The sequence below is a fragment of the Varanus komodoensis genome, unplaced genomic scaffold (genome assembly GCF_004798865.1).
Source record: "Varanus komodoensis strain SLA01 unplaced genomic scaffold, ASM479886v1 scaffold42, whole genome shotgun sequence".
Classification (NCBI taxonomy): Eukaryota; Metazoa; Chordata; class Lepidosauria; order Squamata; family Varanidae; genus Varanus; species Varanus komodoensis.
Genome location: NW_025335972.1, coordinates 7,142,177 through 7,163,279, shown reverse-complemented (window position 1 = coordinate 7,163,279; position 21,103 = coordinate 7,142,177). Strand labels below are relative to the sequence as shown.

Genomic DNA, 21,103 nt, shown 5'->3' with positions numbered 1-21,103 from the left:
AATACTCGATGGATCTTCACCACAGAGCTCTAAAAACTCCCTATAGCACTCAACTTGCACTTGTTTCTTACGTGCCATGAGCATTCGCGGCACCCATCTTGCACAGACCTTTGAAAGGTTAAGATGGTCATGAAAAATAGTAAATATTGCACCAACGGATAGGTTTGTCATCTCTGCTAACATTCTGATTTTTATTCGGGCATCTTCCAATACAAGTTTCATCTTCCAATACAATTGATTTTTCACATTTTCTTTCATAGCGGCAGTAACTGGCCCGCCTGAGTGAGGGTCATCTTCAGTGCTTTCTCTGCACCTTTTAAATTCACTTGACCACTTTTGAACAGTAGATAATGAAGGTGTAGAGTCCTGGTAAATGGCCATCATCTCTTCATGAATGATTTTTTAACATTTTCCTTGTCTTGTAAGGAACTTAATCACAGCGCAGTGCTTGATTTTCTTCAACATTGTCGCATCAGTCATCATGGTCATCTTTCACTGAGGATTACTAGGGAACTAATGATCACACTTATTTGAAATTTTGCATGTATACCCTCAGATAGTGTCATTAGCTAATGAAATAATTAAATTACCCACATCAATAGCAAATCAACCCGATACTGAGAATACATTGAACGGCCCTCATACATCAATTAGGTTTAAACGTTTGGGAGAGAGGAACAGAATGTGCACACAATAGACCGAAGTGGGAAAATGGCGTGCCTCTAGGTCCCTGTGCCACCCTAAGCCTGAAGCCAAGCCTGTGTCTTCCTACAAAATAAACTAGAACCAAGCTGAAGGATAGCTAGTTTTCCACCTCATTCAGCAAAGGAAGAGAAAACTCCATGAGCTGGGAAGGATAATGAATCCACAGGCTACTTTGACTGGGTTACCCAGCAGCTGTCCTCTGGGTCCTGACACTCTGAAGACTGAGAAGCAGCAAAATTCACACCAGAGCAGAAGGTTCGACCTTGCAGCTGAGTAATTCTGACAGTGCAAATCAGAGCGGAAGGCAATGACACAAACATGCTCGTACTTATGTGTGAAAGGTTGCAGAGGACACAAGAGGAAGGAAGTCTAGACCACCAGTGAAGCAGAACATGGAGCTGGGCAGGTTTAAAAAAAAAACTACAGTTGTTTTTTTATCGTAATCTTTTACATTCTCTGTGAAACACAGTAAACTGCGGTCCTTGTCCCAAGGCTTTCCATTTCCGTTTCCCTTGAAAGTACAGGACCTGGGTGTTTGAACCATTTGGTCTTGCAGGTGTCCAGCAGCCCTCCTCAGAGGGCCTTTCATGGATGCCCCTGCCCTGTGCAATCTGGTGAGGGGTGACTGCTGAAAGGGCCATCTGAGTGGTGGTCTCCTCTCCATGGTCTGCTCTTCCCAGGGAGCTTCATCAATGCGTGATTTTCATGTCCCGTCTGTGCTGGGCAAAGACTTCTTGATTTTCCCAGACTTTTGAAAAGATTGGTTTTATTCTGTTTTATTTTGTCTACCATTTTCATGCTGCAGTTTTAATTATGCTGCTGGAATTGATGTTTTACTTTATTGCATTGCTAGTTTTATGCCTTCAGATTTCCCTCAAGCCTGTGTGAATAAGTTGGTATAAAGCCTGTTGGAGAGAGAGCTCTGGGAAGCCAGCTGTATGAAAATTTTCACTGCCCATTGTATGTCACTGGTGAGAGAAATATTCCTGGGAAGAAGATACAGTGGTACCTTGGCTCACAAACACCTCAGTTCATGACCAAATCAGGTCATGAACAAAAATTTCATAAAAATTTTGACTCAGGTCGCGAACTCTGCATTGGGTGGCGACTGCGATAACGGCCATCTCCCCACCCCCCGAGTGGAAAGATGGCTGTGATCATGCCGGGAGTGGGAGATGGCCGAGATCGCGCCCATCTTTCTTGCCCGAGCGCGCCTGTGATTGCACCCATCTTTCCTGCAGGAGCACAACCGCGATCTCAGCCATCTCCCCCCCTCCCCGGTAGCACTATCATGCCCATCTCCCCCTCCCCCCGAGTGTGCCCGTGTTCATGCCCATCTCTCCACCTCAAACATGCTCCCTATCATGCCCGTCTCTCCACCCCCACAGCACGCTGGGATGACGGCCACGTGCAGGGATGATGGGCGCAATCATGGTCGTGCTGGGGGCGTGGGGAGATGATCGTGTGTGTGCTCAGGGTGTGAGGGGAGATGGCCGCAATCCTTGTTGTTCTTTGTCACTTTGCTTCACATTTTTCTGATGAAAAATAGTTACAGAACAGATTAACCTTATTTACATTAAACCTTATGGGGAAATTTAACTTGGCTCACGACCAATTTGGGTCACAACCAGAGTCCTGGAACGGATTAAGTTTGTGAGCCAAGGTACCACTGTATATGAGGAGACAGACAATAATGTATATATTTGGAGAGGGGAAGAGATGCAAGTTCTTTCTTACTATCTGTTTAAGCTGCCCAATTTATGACCAATCTGCATTAATGACAGTGTGTGCAAAATGTACACTTTTGCACACTCAACATTTCCATTATGCTTGAGGGAAAGCTCTTGCTATTGCTACCACTAAAGCTAAATATGAATGTATATCAGAATACACACACACACAAAATGTGAATCCCTTTAGTATCTGGGTTGGCTAATTTTTATCTTCTCACTTTATTGCTTATCCAGCTTTCAGTGGTTTTGCCATTCATGAAATTTAATTATATTGTTCCCATACCTCAATCTATTTTCCCCCTTTTGATTTTTAAACAGAACAGAACCTAACATAAATACAAACAGTTGAGATACAGTATATATCAAAATATATCAATAATATTAACCTCTACAACCCAACTGTTAACTAAAAAGAACACAATACAACAACAACAAACCCCATTGTGCACCCACTCCCCAGGAGACCAGATTATATCTCCATTTTACTTCATATAATATACAATTAACAATATATACTATACTTTAATTATACCCATATTCCCTCCAAAAATTCATATATTCTTGATTAGGCTTACAGCCTTTCCCTTCCATCAGTACTGCTTTTACAAAATCTTCCCATATTTCATTATATTTATTTACTTTTATTACCCCCTTTTTAATTTTTCTGTTGTCAATTTATCATTAACAATCATATTACATATTTCATTATATCATTCATTCCTTTGTATAACCCAGTTCTGGTTCAAATATTACTTATATTTCATTACAATTTTCCATTACTTACCTAGCTGTCATTATCAGATTTAGGATCAATTCTTTCTTAACTTCATTTATATCTTGTTTTTCAATCAGCAGCAATAACACAATTCTTGGTGACATTTCTAGATTTATATCTAGAATTTCTCTAGATTAAACACCATAATCCATGTCCTTTGTATATTATCACAATCCCACCACATATGTTTATAACTTCCAATCTCTTTTCCACATCTCCAACAAATATTAGAATATTTATCATTAATTTGGTTTAACTTAACTGGCGTTAAATACCATCTCCATATCACTTTAATCCATGTTCTTTAATTCTAACCGACATATTCTTATATACTCTACCATTCCAAATATTCTTCCAGACCTCATCTTTTATTTCACCAACATCCATTTCCCAGATTGATTTCAAACTTTTTGTCTGTTCCCCTAATTCTATTAATATTTTATACATTTTGGCAATTCTTTACCTGTATATTCTTCCTAAATCTCACATTCTTTCACTTTAAAAATGCACACACAAAAGCATACTTTTCTTGCTTGAAGAATGTCAACCATGAAACATTTGCAATCAAGCATGAAAGCAGGTTGAACTGAGCTCTGATGTGAGGTGTGAGGAAACTTGAGGAGGTCTAGCATCAAGGCTTCCCTCATCCCCATCTACTCCTGAGCCCTGCAGTGCTGTTGCTCACTCTACACTAGAGATACATGGATTATGTTATATCTGTTCCATCTTTGTTTCATGAATTGGCAGGTGCCATTCATTCCATCTTCTGCTCAATGGAACCGAATACTTCTGGGAATAATAGGATTTTGTTCCACTTGTGCTAAAGCACACTTGCACTATGTAAATTCCCCCACACTATGGTTACAAAACCATATGTGGCATGTGGTCCACATGCCTTGGGAAAAGCTGGTCCAATGAGGGATAGAAACCTAAACTCATTTGAATCCATTGCAGAATTCTCAAATATCACCATCTCAAACTAGAGGCAAATATTCCAAGTCTTTGAGGTTAATATTCGGAGACCGAGGATTCTAAACTTTGGTAATGTCACTACTGAAAGCCAATGTTTTGTTATGCCCTAAATCAACTCAATTGTTTACAGTATCAACTACACTAGACTAGCTCAATTTACCTCTTTTGACAATGGCCAAAGGAATGAGTAGATTTAGAACTTCAGATTTAGAACTTTTAGCAGACTGCTAAAAAACAATGCAGCCAAAAGGATAGAAATGTCTTACCTCAATGTTGATAAAAATATTTTCCAGGTCCTGAGGCCGTATGAACTGCTGCAGTGGTTTAAAAAAATGCTGGAAAGATCACACGAAGGTTGAAATGATTCAGTAATCAGAACAACAAAAAGGGCAAGATGCATAAACTCCGTACACATGATTTATTCACTGTATTGTGCAGCGCAGCATCAAACTGTTGTGCTGAGATGAAGGAAAAAGAGGATCTAGACCTCAGCTTGCTAGGCGAGCCATATTTTATTTCTCCCTACATCCTTCCCTATTTTCAGTTATGTCTAATGTAAGAACTCTTTTTGTGATCTGATGTTATCACCTGGTGGGCTTGCTGGACCCTGCTCCACATCACTGCCTGCCACTGCCAGAGGGGAGAAAACTCACAGCATGGCAGTCAGACATCACAAGCTGAGTTGCCCAAAGGGGAAGAGCACCATGAACCCTGGGATACTGAACATTTTTCAGTCCAAGAGCTAAATTCAGTTTTGGAGAAGCTCTTTGAGTGGTATCCCAGTGATGGGTGGGACCTAAAGGAAAGGGGTGGGGTCAAAAGAAAAATGGGAGGGGGTGAAATACTTGCATATTTTAGCTTAATACTTTTAATGCCAGTAATTAAGCCTTGGGAGGTGCATTACAAATGTTTAAAGGAGGGGATGCAGATGCATGGACATCAGCAAATGATTGGAGGAAGGGGGAAGGCAGAGGCCTTCTGAAGGCTCCCAGAGGGCTGAACTGGGACTCAAGATCACCTAGGTTTGACCCCCAGGCCTGAGTTTTGACATCCCTGAGGGTTGAGGCTAGTGTTTGTGCCTGCCCTAGTAACTATTTTTGGACTAGTAAGGCTACAATTTCCAAATGCATGGCACAAAGGAATTTGGTTAAGCATCCTGAGCTGGCATGAGGAGTAGGTGGAGGAAAAGGAGGCCATCAGACATAAATGAATACCTGGTGGATAGATTCTAGTGTGCTCGTGTATTTCTCTTCTGTCTGCTGAATCTCTTGAATGCAGCATTTTCTCTTGTCCAGTTCAGTCATTCGCTGTTACCAAACATACAACATAGTATAGAACCATGTTATCAAAACAAGGGATTTGGTCCAGTCAAGAAAGCCAGGTTCACATGCATTCAGAAACATCTATTCAGTGGTTCTTCTGGACCTCTCGGCAGCTTTCGATACCATTGACCATGGTATCCTTCTGGATAGGCTTGAGGGATTGGGGGTTGGAGGCACTGCTTTGCAGTGGTTCCGCTCCTATCTCGACGGTCGATTCCAGAAGGTAGTGCTGGGGGACCATGTCTCTACGTCATGGCAGCTATGCCATGGAGTACCACAGGGCTCCATTCTATCCCCTCTGCTATTTAACATCTATATGAAACCGCTGGGAGAGGTCACCAGGAGGTGTGGGCTGCAGAATCATCAATACGCTGATGATACCCAGCTCTACCTCTCGTTTTCCACTAATCCAGGTGAGGCAGTGGCTGTGCTGAACCGGTGCTTGGCCGAGGTAAGGGAATGGATGAGGGCCAATAAACTGAAACTCAACCCAGACAAGACGGAGGTCCTGTTGGTTGGCGGATCGGGTTTCGGAGAGGGTGGATTTGACCTGGTCCTGAATGGTGCAACACTCCCTCTTAGGGATAAGGTCCGCAGCTTAGGAGTACTCCTCGACCCGGAGCTTTCTTTGGAATCTCAGGTGACAGCGGTGGCGAGGAACGCCTTCCTTCAGCTTCGGCTGATTAATCAGCTGCGCCCCTACCTGGAGTACGACTGCCTGGCGACGGTGACACACGCGCTGGTGACTTCCCGCCTAGACTTCTGTAACGCACTTTACATGGGGCTTCCCCTGAAGACGGTCCGAACACTTCAATTGGTGCAAAATAGAGCTGCCAGGTTGCTGACGGGGACGGGGCGTTATGCTCACATGACTCCAGTCCTCCGTCAACTTCACTGGCTTCCCATTGAAGCCCGGGCCCAATTCAAGGTGTTGATTATGACCTATAAAGCCCTAAACGGCTTGGGTCCTGGCTACCTGAACGAGCGCTTACGTCCGTATATGCCCAACCGCCCCTTGAGATCTGCAGGAGAGTCCCTTCTCCGGGAACCCTCCATGAAAGAAATTAGGAGAGTAAGTACTCGGAGGAGGGCTTTCTCTGCGGTGGTGCCCAACCTATGGAATTCACTCCCCAAAGAGGTCCGCCTGGCACCGTCGTTCCTGGTTTTTCGGCGCCAGGTAAAGACCTTTTTATTTAAACATCATTTTAATTGTTAAAACATATGATCTGGCCAGGGCAACTTCTTCTTCCTTCTCTTTTCTCCTCCTATATTTTTATTTACTTATTTTATACTGATAATTTTAATTTTATATTTGTAACTCAGTGTATTTTTTGTATTTTTGTATTTAATGGTAATTTATTATGTTCTATTGTATTTCAATGTATTTTATTGTGTTGTAAGCCGCCCCGAGGTTTCGGCAAGGGGCGGCATAGAAATGTAATAATAATAATAATAATAATAATAATAATAATAATAATAATAATAATAATGTCACCATTTTAACAAAGAAGCATTCCATTTGCTCAGTGGGAATAGCCCTGATGTGCCTAGTTTTTATTTTATTTATGATTTCCTAAAATGCATTAAACTCTGCTTCACAGTGTACAGAGCTGTGGAGAGGTACAAGTTAAAGACAGCAAAATAGTAAAAATCCTAGATCAAAAGTTCTGTATGGTTAAATTAAGGATGGACTTTCTCTGGATCTACTGCTGGCACCAGTGGCTGAAGCACAGCAGCACATCCAGCCCATGGGAAGCACTCAGTAGCCAAGGATCACTCCTCGTCACTTACCGGCATGACACCTGGCTCTGACCTCATCAGGTCCTGGTAGATTTCGTCTCCTTCTGCCTCCTCATTCTCCACACAGTCATACAGGTCATCATCTTCCTCCATGGTGTCACTGGTGAAAAATGAAAGAGAGAAGTGCATGACAAGAAAAGATAGACACAGCCTTACTTGGAGATTGGGTGAAAAGCCTACTAGGATGGGAAAACAGCACAGGGATCTGTAGCAAAGCCAGCTACAGAGGCAGCTGCACTAGGCCATGAAAACCATGGCTACACAAGCAATGGCTTGGACTACTTATGCAAACATGGAGATGGCTTTTTAAACCTCAATATTACTTTGGAAGACTGCATTCTTGTCCCTTGAAAGTGAAACTGATGTGCAGCAAACATGTTCCTCCTACACATAATGGTGACTTTAAAATGGACCTTTATGTCCAAAGGCAAAGACAGCTGGGATGTAGTCTAGGATCTGCTTGTAGCTCTCTGGGTGCTTTGCAATACAATTCTGATGTCACACATTTGCTCAAGGCCCAAGAGCTCTTGCGGGAAACAAAAAACAAAAACCCTGGCAAACCTGGGCATGAACAATTTACCCTCCCTTCCCAGAATGAATGTGCTCCTTACTCAATCTGATCTGATAAGCCACTGTATATATCATCGTCAGCAATGCTGTCCTCTGTAGGGAATGGCCTGTAAAGTAAGAAAGATTGTTTAAGAAGAGACTGTAATGTTTACAAATGAATCAAGTAACTAGGTCAGGCAACATGATAACCATGTCATTGTTTGTTAGCTGAGTTCAGACAGCACAATAACCCATGTTTCAACAACAATCCAAGGCACAATAATCCACACTCAATAACTCATGTTATCTGAACCCAGTCACTGTAATAATAGGACAGGGTGTGGGGAAAAATCCACTGGGTTGACTCAAGACATAGTCTTGCGTCAGAAATACTAAAGTTGATCATGACTAAATCAAGTCGCATGGATTTCAACAGTAACTTAAATGTGACTAAGTCTGGGTCCAAGCCACAGGGAATTGCTTCTCTCAGATGTAGAGCACTCTTGCTTGGCCACTCAATTTTAGGCAATGCTCATCAAGAGCTGCCAGAATCTGTTGGATGGGTTTAGCAGTCACATAAACCAGTCAGTCTTAGAGAAGATCAACCCTGACTGCTGTTTAGAAGGCCACATGCTGAAGATGAAACTCAAATACTTTGGCCACCTAATGAGAAAGAAGAACTCACTGGAGAAGAGCCTAATGCTGGGAACAATAGATGGCAAAAGAAGAAGGGGATGGCAGAGAATGAGGTGGCTAGATGGAGTCACTGAAGCAGTTGGTGTGAGCTTAAGTGGACTCCGGGAGATGGTGGAGGACAGGAAGGCCTGGAGAAATGTTGTCCATGGGGTCGCGATGGGTCGGACGTGACTTCGCAACTAACAACAACAACAAAAAGGCTGCTATATCATCACAAAGAAGACAAAGACTAATAGAGAACAGGGGAATGTACGGCTTTCCAGATATTGTTGGAGTGCAATTTCCACCATCCCTCACAATTAGTTATGCTGGCCAGAGCTGCTGAGAGTTGCAGTCCAAGAATGGGGTGGGGGACATATTCCCCATGCTGGCCTCAGAGGTCAATATTTGGGTGACCTATTGTTCAACTGGCCCCTGTGATCCAACCTTGGAAAGTCAAGTTTGCTATGCAGCCATGAGCAGGCAATAATTGTTATTATCTCCATGCTGCAAAATTTTTCATCTACTTATGTCTGCACATCCAGCTTTAGTTAGCAAGTTACAGAAGCTGTTTGAAAAAATAGCAACCCTAGTCAAAGTCCAGGGTTATGTCTAATGAACTTTTTTTTTTCAAATGGTGCCATAGCCAGTCTCCATGGATCAACCTAGTATGCTCCAGATGTGTTGGACTGCAAGTCCTATAATTCCCAACCAGCTGACCAGGACTTGCAGTCTATCTCCCATATAGCACATCTATAGCACACCAGGTTGGAAAAGATGCTTTCCATGTAACTACAATAGTGAACAACATAGTGGTAACTCTCATGCTTAATCTGAGTCACTGGAAGAAAAGGCAAGAAATAAGGATTTGTGATGGGTAAAAACTGAGATTCTCCCAAAAAGAAACCCAGGAATACAAAACACCCTTTAAAAATAAAGTCCCCACTGTTTCACAGCATGATGAATGGGGAAAGTCTCTGGCACTCATTCTAGAGGTGGTTGGTTTGCTGAAATGAAATCAACAAAGGTCCTATCAATAATAAAACTGAGTTATGGAAAGCACAATCAAGAAGTTTGTGCTTTCTATAATGGTCTCTTGGATGAAGCCAAGCTCACACTCCAAAGAACCAGAACATGTGACTAAGCTGAGGGTGAAGTTCCCTCCACCAGTAGCAACCCCAGCAGTAATACCTTGAACTCTACAGGCTACCTCCAGCCATCTCCAGCATGAAGAACCCAGCCAGCCCATCAGCTGAACTGATCATATAGAAGCCTGGGCACCTCCCATGGCACCTTAGATGCCATGGGAGGTGGATCCCCATTTGCTGGGCAAGAACAAGGGGAAATGCTGGCCTTTCAATAGTATTTGAATGTAAGGACTAGTGTGGAGAACTGAGTGCACCCAAGGACAAGGAGGGACTTAATTTTTTTCCAGTTTAGATACAGCCTCTTTTCAAGGTGCTTGAGAAGTACCACTCATCTGGAAGGCTGCAGCCTTTCACAGTCTGGTGGGAATGTCCAACAATTTTGGGCAGTGGCTATATTGGTTATGGTAGATGGGCAGTAAAGTCCAAAACATCTGGATTGGGGGTACCAGGGGGCATCAGGCTAGGGAAAGTGAAACACAGAAAACAAATACACACAGAGAGAAAAATAGAAACAGAAGGAGAGGGAGAAAGATATGTGCCAAATTAAATGTCTTTTTATAAAAGTTGCATAAATACAACTATCCCATCATTGCCTGATACAAATGCACGCCACCTGCACTTACATGAATCCTTTGTTCTGGGCAACCTGTGTCCATGACAGTATTGATAAGGTTTCTATCACCTGCATGGAAAGAGAGGGATAGTTAAAGGCAGTCAGTGGCATGGAACTTAAACAGTTACTTAAAGTATTCACATGCCACAATTCTTTGCAGAATCTTTGTAGCTTCTGTTAATTTAACTGTTAATTCCATGCAAAGTCAGCCACGTTTAATACAATAAAAACATAACGTCTGATTACCAAAGCAACATACAACCCTTAGAAAGGAGGTAGGAGTGAAAAAATGTTCCATCTTAGATATAGCAGGGTTCAAAGGACATACTCCTTCTAGTTAGGTATTGCCAGTCTCTGATTTCTTTCTTCTAAGGTTATGAAGACCAGACTAACCAAGTTCTGCCACAGAAACAGGGTTTAGAGTGCCTTATTCATCAACCTAGCCCTGCTGAGTGTTGATAAATGTAATCTTGCTGATCGCCTAGTTCAGGAATGGGCAGGCTTCAGGTCTGCAGGATCTACATCTTATTTTATTTTCTATAGTCCTGAGATCCAACAACTGCAGTCAAATTCAAAATAATGGCCTGGTTCACATCACATGAAAGCCCATAATGGTAACCAGCAATGGTAGGATGTTGCCTTATTTTTCATAAACAAGCCACCCCGAGAACCCATAGCTTGTTTTTTGGTTATACTTCTCACACTGGGTTGTTGTGCAGTTCAAACCAGTTCAGACAGAATGATTTTATTATGCGGTGTCAAGAATGGTTACTCAGTAGCTGCTGAGCCCTCACCACTGGCTTTTCACAGTCTTGCCAATGACAGCCCTTCCACTGATGCTGAAACAGTATTGGGAAGGATTGCCACTTAAACACTGAGATCAGTAACTAGAAGACATTGCGAGGAGCTGAGTGTGAACTGTTCTCAGTGTGCAGCACAGGCCACAGACACTTGTTAGGCTTAACTGCTGTGAGAAACTTGTAGGGCCCCTGTGAAGGTATGGGATCACCAGCTACCAGGCACTGTGAGTTCCTCTTCTCATCCTTGAGATAAGGATGTTTATACACTCTTTTGCTGAAGTTAATTGGGATGGCTGGGCCTTCTCTCCCCTCCTTTCCTGTGTCTTCCAGGAAGAGGAGTCAGCCTCTGTATACTGACTCACTTTGAAACAGAGAGAGGAGGAAGTGCATAAAATCCTTGGCATAGGGCTTTCTTCTTTGGCTTTCCACTCAGAACTAGAGGTGTCCAAATAATTAGCGCTCTGAAGGCAACACTTGTCTTATCAAGTGTTGCCTGTGACTAAAGAGATGCCTGCAAGCCTTCCTTTTGCTTGTTTATTTGCATTCATGCTTTTGCGCTATATGTATTCAATAAACTGCCTTTATTGTCAGTTCTGCTTCTTCTTAAGCATTCTTGACTGTAAAACGATGCACCTTGGCTGCACCAGGCCCCTAGAGTTAAAACAACCAGTTTCCTGACTATTTTATGTGTATTTTTGGTGGATCAAAAGTGCACAATTGGGTTCATTAGTTTTTGGTTGTCATTCTTGTGCAAATGCACACTTATAGCTATCCAATTTGAGTGTTGACAAGGTGGTCTGTCAGCTAATTTCGGCAGATTTGTGAAGGATGTGGAGAGGGAGGAGAATAACAGTAAGAGGGAGAAGTGGTCTAGTAGTGCAAGTCAGGAGCACCAAAAATGGGAGGGGAGCCAAATGATTAAGTGTATCCAGGAAGAGGAGATATCTTTTGCTTCTAGGTGCTGAATCGCACCTCTTGGTCCTCCAACATATCCCTGACTCTCCAGCTGCTCAGAAAGCATAGGTATTAAACTCCCCATCCCTTTTTACAGAACCAGTTTGGAACACATACTGCTGTAGTTACTGGGATGTCCTGAAAAGCAAACATGCACACTCTGCTGAAATGTACATAAACGTAATGGCTGGGAAGTAAATGGAGGGGAAATGTGCACATCTGCAATAACTACTCTATTAGCACAAGTCCACAAGTTTTCCCTTCATGTCTTTCCCAGCCATTAAATTTCATAGAAACACAGAATCATAGAATAGTAGAGTTGGAAGGGGCCATGAAGGCCATCGGGTCCAACCCCTTCTGTAGCAGGACACCACGTTACACCATCCCACTCAGATGGCTGACCAGTTTCACCTTGACTGTCTCTAGTGTGGGAGAGCCCACCACCTCTCTAGGCAGCTGGTCCCACTGTTGTATTGCTCTGACAGTGGGGAAGTTTTTCCTGATGTCCATCCTGAATCTGGGTTGTCGCAACTTGAATTGATTATTCTGTGTCCTACACTCTGGAATCAGCAAGAAGAGATCTTGACCTTCCTCTTTGTGACAGCCTTTGAGGGTCTTATAGAGGGACATCATGTCCCCCTCCCCTCAGTCTTCTCTTCTCAAGGCTGAACATACACATTTCTCTCAGTCTCTCCTAATAGGGCAGTGTTTCCAAACCCTGGATCATTTTTGTTGCCCTCCTCTAATTTTTCTGCATCATTCTTAAATATTGGTGCCCAAAACTGGATACAGTATTCCAGAAGACGTCTGACTAATGAGGAGTATAGAGGAACTACTACTACTCGTTATTTGGAAGTAATAGTTCTGTTAATGTATCCCAAAACAGAATTTGCCTTTTTGGTGGCTGCATTGCATTGTTGGCTCATATTTAGTTTATTATCCATAATTACTCTGAGACCATTTTTTTTCAGTTCTGTTGAGCCGTGTATTCCCCATCTTGTTTCTTTTTCCTAGGTGGAGAACTTGGCACTTGTCCTTATTGAATCGCATTCTGTTGCTTTGAGCTCAGTGTTCGAATCTGCATACACTACATTGCGAACAGGGTGATATTGTCCACCCTCCTTTTGCTACACCTTCTATTGATGCTTGCTCCCTTTTCTGGTGCTTTTCAATTGACAACGTGGCAATTGGTCCTTTTCAACTTTAGCTTATAGGCACTCTCTCCTTGTCATTCTGTTACCTATTGTACTTTGCTGCTCCTTCGCTCCCTTTGCTGCTTTCATTGCTCAAGGAAATTGACCAGGCAAGACTATGTATATGGGACAGCTATAAGAAAGCACCTGTTGAAGACTGACAGATGATGATGATGATGATGATGATGATGATGATGATGATGATGTACATAGCTATGCAAATTTCAGGGGCCAGAAAAACAAATACAACCCCAATTGTTCTTTTCTGAGAGGGGGCAACAGGGAGAGCAGCTAATGAAAACAACTAACAATCAGGATGGGGAATGGGAGACAAGATGGATTCTACCACAAAGGGATGAGGAGCAGGCACTCTAGATCCAAAAGGATCTGGACAGACTGTGGAAGTGGGCAGGAGACAACAGGATGGTGTTCAATGCGGATAAGTGCAACCTCTTGCACTTGGGAGACAGGAATAGGTGTCACAGGTTCAGGTGAGGGGACAAGTGACTGGAGAGCAGCACTTGTGAAAGGGACCTCAGGGTACTGGTTGACTGCAGGCTAAACATGCATCAGCAGTGTGATGCGGTGGTCAAGAGGGCAAATGCCACCCTTGGTTGCATAGCCAGAAGTGTGGCTTCTAGATCAAGAAAGGTATTACTACCCCTCTATATGACTCTGGTGCACCCACAACTGGAGTATTGTGCTCAGTTTTGGGCCCCTCATTACTGGAAGGATGTAGCCAGGTTGGAGTCAGTGCAGCGTAGGGCCACAAGGTTGGTGGTTGGTTTGCAGGGGATGCCGTATGAGGCGAGACTGAGGGAACTGGGTCTCTTCAGCCTGGAGAAGAGGAGACTCAGAGGGAATCTGTTGGCGACATACAGGTATGTGAGGGGGTGTCACATGGAGATGGGTAGAGACCTGTTCTCCCCTGCAGAGGAAGGCAGGACGCACTCCAATGGAGCAAAGCTCAGGGAACCAAGGTTCAGTTTGGATGCCAGAAAGTACTTCCTGACAGTTAGGACCCCGAGGGTATGGAATGGGCTTCCACGAGAGGTCGTTGAGGCCCCATCGGTGCAGGTGTTCAAGGATAGGCTGGATGTCCACATGGTGGGCATGTCATGACAGGAGCTGGCTGGAGCTGGGGGTCAGACTAGATGGCCTGGGAGACCCCTTCTGACTCACTCTGTTTCTATGTTTCTATGTTGAGATACATGCCAGAGTCAGCTGGAGGACTGAGGGATAACAACCCGTGGTCAGGTGCCCAGGAACAACCAACACTCAAGGCTTACTTGCATGGTGGCTTAGTGTGACATGTGAATGCACCCTGATGCACTAAGCACTAAGGAACAAGGTATCTTTGAGCATAAGCTCAGCCCCATAATTTGTGAACAGTATCAGAACTAAGCTCACATGTCCTTTCACACAAAGATCCACACATGGTTTTTCACTAAGGTTTTTTTTTCCCAGCACCCTAATTCAGGGAGGAAAGGATTTTTAACTGCTGCTATCATTTCACAATTGGAACTATTTAATACCCCACTTTTCTGCTAAAACTGGTGTTCAAGGCAGCTCACAATAAAATATAGATTAAAACCAGAATCTCAACTCAAGCATCACATAGAAGCAGATCCATTAAAGCATACTTCAAAATAGAAAATAAAAGCAAAAGATATTACTTGTTTAAGTAAAAACCTGCTCAGCAACAGACCAGGTTTCAGGCCAAACCTCTGCCTGAATAAGCCTCTTTGCCTGCTGGAAGAAGGACAACAGCAAGGAGGGGAACTTAGCATCCCTGAGCAGTGTGTTCCAGAGCCTGGGACACCCACTACCATGAAGGCCTGCTCCCACAGCCCTATCAAAACTGCAATGAGAACTACCTGTAGATTCCAATCTGCCTCCTGCCCTACCTTGTTTTAGTTCATTTTCATTCATTTGTTCTTCCTTCCTTCCTTCTCCTTAATTCACAATAGAGAAATAATGTAGAAGGCAGGCTATGATCAAACATTCCAAGTAAGCCATATGTATTACTACGTCAGCTCATTATTTTGCTGACATCTAACCCTGAAAAAATAGGTCTGTGTTGTCATTTTATAAATTTGTCATTCTTTCTAGGAATTAACTGTTCTCCAATTATTTGTGACACTCAGTCTATCTGCTCATAAGATCAACACCATCATAATTATCATAAGTATTATTTATACCACCTGTTTAGATGGAATTTCATTAAGTATAAAGGGTGGATCCCTGCTCTGATTGCTTGCCCATAGATTTGCATCTTGGTGCAATGTAAGCTTATCTGAGTAAAAGTGGTTGATCAACATTTCCGGTATTTGACTTTGCTCACTAGATTTCTTTCAAAATGTACAAATGTGCCAACTAGAGCTTATTGTGCATTTTTTCCCTTTCAGGCTTACACATAGTAATCTTTTAAAGTACATTATGCCACATCCTTTGCAACAGTTCCTGTGCAATTATCCTACGAAAGGTTCCTGAATGTTTACATGTATATAAAGGTCTTATTGTTACTCTGTACCAGTAATTGCTCAAACTATACTAGTTCCTTGTTCACAAAAACACTCTGATAAAGCTACTTGTAAAATGCTATATTTGGAGTCGTGGAGGGGAAAATAGGTAGTTTCAATCCACTGCCTGATGGGAAATGAATAGTCTGCATTATTTATCATCCACTGACTACCTTCCTTGTGCTTGCTAATGTGTGTTTGTGAGGGGGCATTTTTGCCTGTGCAGCTTAAACTGTCTGCCCATGTTTACAGTTGATGATTGTTCATGTGGAAAAGAAGTACAGGAAGGTCTTAAAGCTGGAACATGAGCAAGCATTCTGGTCTGCATAGTTTGGAACATGGGAACATGACCTACATCAGATCAGATCATTGGTTCCTTGAGCTCTGTATTGTCAACATGGACTTGGCAGAAGCAAAGGGGTCTTTCCCAGCCCTGCTTGGAGGAATTGAACCCGGGAACTTCTGCAGGCTACACATGTGCTCTGCAGGTGAGATACCGCAGCAACAGTGAAACATTCACATTCAAATAACCAGGGTTCCCTGCAATATGTAATGATCAGTAAAGGATTTCCCACTTTCATGTATATTACTGTAATACTCAGGTAATTACATCATTTGCAAGAGATAACTGGTGATAACTACCATGTTGGTCACTGCACCAGTAAAACCACAGGGTGCTACATATCCACAAGATTTTCCATTACACAAGATTTTGCATTCACAAAAGGCTACTTTAAATGTCAGGTGTGCAAATGCTGTCAAGAGACCATCAAGATGCAGAGTAATTATACTTTTGTTAGCTTCCAGATTCAATTTTAACAATAATTTACATTATATTATATAATTTCCAGGATTTTAACAACCTCAATTTGTTGCAGCAAAGCAACCATCAGTCTATCACACAGGTTATGCTGTAAACTTTTCTGGGATCCCTGATCCAGTCCTTCCATGCTACAGAGAAAGCTGACCTGCTTTATGAAGCCTGCCCAGTTGGAACACAGAAAATGATGTCTGAAATAAAATGGTGTTGCAAGATGTCATGACTTTCTAAAGTGCCATCTCTAGCAGGGCTGGGGACTACATGGGTTCCAATTCAGGTCTGTGTGCACATTTGCACACATGTTGGGGGGGGGGTGTACCAGCCACCATGTGGGTTCTGGTACAGGCAGCAAATTTTCTTTGGCAGGCACTGTGATGGACTACAGATGCCAGAATAAATGTAATAGTCTTTATGATGACAGAAAACTCTTGGTTGTTGCATGATTCACATTAAAAGCTGGTCTTGCATGGTGATTCAATATGTGAAATGGGAATTCCCTGCTTCAAATTCAGCCATGGGTGCACTTGGTAAGTCATTGTTTCTCAGCTTACTGTTCCAATTGCACTGTTACTGAGACAATGCATATTCAAGCCTTTAAGACAAGCACAAAGGAACAGGGCAAAATCCAACCAAAATTCAGCACTATTAAACTTTGCTCATCCAAATTAGAAAATTAAGCACACACTTAAATATCTCCCTTTGAAAATAGCTGTGTTTAAAACAACTTAGGTTTGCCTGCATATTATCATTATTTCTATATCAGCCCAGTATTTTGGCACTTGACATACCCATAATAGATCCCCACAGTTTCAGAATTCAGATCTATCACTAAAAGTGATCTATGTACTTCCAAGTTGTAGCGACATTAGCATAAGGTTGAATTCCAGTCAGGTTGTAAAGTCTGGAGTCAATGTGGATCAAGAACATGACCAAAGGGACTCTAGAGATGACTAAAATTGTTGCCTAAGCAGGAGGCCACAAAGAGGTGTGGTCTGGGCTGGTATTTTAAGCTCAGTTGCCCACTCACAGACCCAGCACGCCATACCACACTGGCTACTATTACCTTTACTCTCCTTAGAAGAAAATCAGGAAAAGATCAAACAGAAATTGTTTCAGAGTCCAAGTGGACATGATAAGACCATCATAATTTAGCCCCAGAACAGCAGAGGTATATTCTGGGATATATGGGACAAAGGAGAGAATTCTGTACCTTGAGTCCTTGGATGATGGTGGTGATGATGACAAATCATATATTAATAGTAATAATGGCAGCTAATGTGGTGTGGTGGTTAGTGCCTGAGTAAGCTGCCTTGGGTTCCTTGTAAAAGGAAAAAAGGCAGGGTGGTAATGTAATGTAATGCATTATGGCATTACTAGTAATAATATTGTGGAATTCCAAAAGTACACAAGATTTTCATTCTGGTTCATTCTACTATTTTAGATAATACTGCACTTTCATTGCTCTAAAAAGCAGCAGAAGTGCTTGGAAAGCACAGGAGAAGCCCTACAGGATTACAAAATGTTATATGAAGCACCCACAACCTTCTGTGAGTGAGGAATCATGGGTGCACAATAATGGCCTCACGTAGAGAAGGTAATTTGCCTATCACCCTAAAACAAACGCAAGTATTTCCTCAATTGTGCTCTACCACAGTTCCACCAACATATGGGAGGGCAAGGAAAGAACAACCTTATGGGAAAAAATTGCATGCACACGAGCCAATCTCAATCCACAAAAAATGTTGAAATGGAAGCAATGGTAAAGTTGCAGGTTAAAGGCCACAGGTAGGGAAGCCTTGTAAGTTATAGGGAATGGTTCAGGTCCTTCCATTTACATGAAAGTGTTAAAATTAGTCTGTCATTTACTTATCCATCTACTTACCTACCTGCTTTTGTACATGCATGAGGTAAATCATTAATGGAGCACCCCTAACTGTTGGCCCTTAGGTCTCAGAGGGCCTTCCTCACCCTAATGCCCTCCACATGTGTTAGACTAGCTACAGGATGATGGGAGTTACAGCCCAAAATACCTGAGGGGCAGCAGGTTGAGGAAGGCTGGCATAACACAGCCCATTTTCAAGCAAGGAGTTAAACTGAAATATCAATTGGACAACTATGCCATCCTCATTTTCTTCTCCTCAGGCTTTTCTCTGCAACCAGCCAAACTGGGACAGAAGTTCACATCAGCCTGATTCAAAGCGGAATGGGGGATGCCAGGTTGCTGCTGCTGCTGCTGCTACGGAAAGCTGGACGCAGTGTCTGGCTTCAAGGAAAATTTCTGCAGCAGTGCTGCACGTGTTACAGGCTTCCTCCCCTAGGATACGCCCACTGCAGCAGGGTGTGTGGTTCTGTTGCTGTATTTCACATCCTGTTGTGGGCAAAAGGTTGCTTGCTTTCTGGCCTACTGAGGTGAGAGCAGGAGCTCAGGAGGAGCAGTTTGCATGCTCCTGGACAGCCCCTGAGCTTTGGGGTTTCAGGGTGCCTCCCTTCTTACAAGGCAGGCAGTGCTGCATTCAGGCAAATTTTACACTAGGCTTGGCACTCCAAACATTTTGTTTCCTCCAGTGACTGCACTCTAATGAACTGAGAGACGAGCCCTAGGACATTAGAAGGTACTTTCAGAGGCAGCTCTTGGGCAGTGTGATTCCAGGTCTGATAAAATGTGGGCACCAGGAAGAGGCCCTTCCCTACCCTGGCAGCCTTTGGATGTGTTGGACTACTACTCCCATACTCCCACGGGCACCTGGGGAAGGCTGAGACACAGTCATGAACAGCACCCACTTGCCCTGAACATCTGGTGATGCACATTCCTAGGGAAGACAAAAAGCATCGTTCAAGATGGACCCCTTCCCCAACAGCTAGGAAGTGATGGTACTGTTCCCTCTCTTATTTCAGGCTCCCTGGACATGACACGGTTGGCATCTGCTCCCTGCCAAGTCAGGTGTCACCCTCTCTGACCTTTCAGGCACTTCCATCTCAAACCAGGGGATATGGCAATCCTACTTTGCCCAAGTCAGATGTCATGGAAACCAGGGAAATACCACAGACCACGGACACAAATCAGGAAGTGCAGGAGGCAGTCAGCACACAGGGGAGTGGGGGAAGGGTACCTCAGGCCATAGCATGTTCCTGCCTGCCCATCCACGAGTTGTTCATGACCTCTGAACCTGCCATCATTTTCACAGACAAATGGTTTGCTACATGCTACACAGTATGTTTGTTTGTTGTCAAAGTCAGTGGATGGTAAATTATTGTTTGCTTCTATATATAGCTCATTTCAAATATTTCCTGCCAGTTGCATTCACTGAGCAATACCGTATTTTGCCAGAGCCAGAGAGGATATTTAGTTTTGGAAGGTGTGCATCTACTTTCTCAGGACTTAGTAACATAGAAACCGAGCGAGACAGAAGAGGCCTCCCGGGCCATCTAGTCTGATCTCCGGCTCCAGCCGGCTCTGCTCCCGACATGCCCACCATGTGCGACTTAGGTTAGAACATTTTTTTGCATGGTCATGGAAGCACATAAAACAGCAAGGACATGAGATTTAAATGTTCCGCATACCTGAGTGTTTTCTGTACAGGTGTCTAAAGACATCTACCAGACACACTTACATTCTTAGCAGATTCTTAGGATATTAAAAAAAATCTTTTCTTTTTTCAAAAGGGATGTTTCTAGCCCTTGTGATTGCAGATAAAGAATTTAACATTTGTAGGCACTGCCTGGTTAGGGGAACAGTGAATTAAGCACAGTTCACCAATGGTCGATTGTGGTGCTTCAGTACTTCTACAACTGCTTGGTCTTTCTTCCTCACTGCTCTTCTCTAGCTTCTCTCTGTATGCCACATCTTTGCAAATATACAATTTTTAAATCATTATTTGAAACAGAGCTCTTGGAAGCAGAATGACAGTTGCAGCAAGAAAATAGTATTTGGGTCACTCAAAACTACCTTGCTCTGTCTGTTCCTGTGTAAAAGCCAAGGCAAACTGAGAGTCCTTAAGAACTAGACAGCACCGGTGCACAAAGTCAGAGGCCAGATTATTACTAGACATACTGAGTCTATGACAGCCATGCTTTTGTCAAAAAGATGGATGAAGTAGCATGAACTAAACAGACCTTTGCAAAGTCCTTCACATCGAACAGGTCAAAGACTTCGAAGAGATCACTCTTGCGCAGACCAAACTTCTCACAGCAGGTGGCAAGAAAGGTTCGGATGTTCTTGAGACACAGGAACTAGAAGAGAAAGCAAGGAAGGGGCATAAGGTGGTGAGTATCACGTAAGACTTAGAAGCAGCCCCTCCACATAGCTCAGTCTAGCGAGTATGCATTTAATTCCATCACACCAGTGGCTTGTTCTTTCTCTTGAGCACTTCCTGTTGGATTGCACCAGGTTTTCCTTAAGTTTGAATCCAACTGTCCAGAAGTAGCACTGATCAACAACAGACTCACCTTTGCCCAACAACCCTCCTCCCCCCATTGTATTGCTTTAATAATGTACCTTAAGTTTTCTTCTACTCAATCTGCT

At 43.2% G+C, this 21,103-nt stretch overlaps 1 protein-coding gene across 1 annotated transcript in view; it reads right to left on the bottom strand.

Annotated features, from left to right (window-relative positions):
* Window positions 1-21,103, bottom strand: part of VAV1 (vav guanine nucleotide exchange factor 1) — a 72,671-nt gene that overhangs the window by 35,296 nt on the left and 16,272 nt on the right. The window contains exons 2-7 of the mRNA XM_044443703.1: window positions 20,695-20,811; window positions 10,303-10,361; window positions 7,919-7,984; window positions 7,299-7,407; window positions 5,400-5,492; window positions 4,452-4,520 (exon numbers count right to left, since the gene is read on the bottom strand). Of these exons, the coding sequence (XP_044299638.1) occupies window positions 4,452-4,520; window positions 5,400-5,492; window positions 7,299-7,407; window positions 7,919-7,984; window positions 10,303-10,361; window positions 20,695-20,811 (513 nt within the window). The remainder of the gene's footprint in view (window positions 1-4,451; window positions 4,521-5,399; window positions 5,493-7,298; window positions 7,408-7,918; window positions 7,985-10,302; window positions 10,362-20,694; window positions 20,812-21,103) is intronic.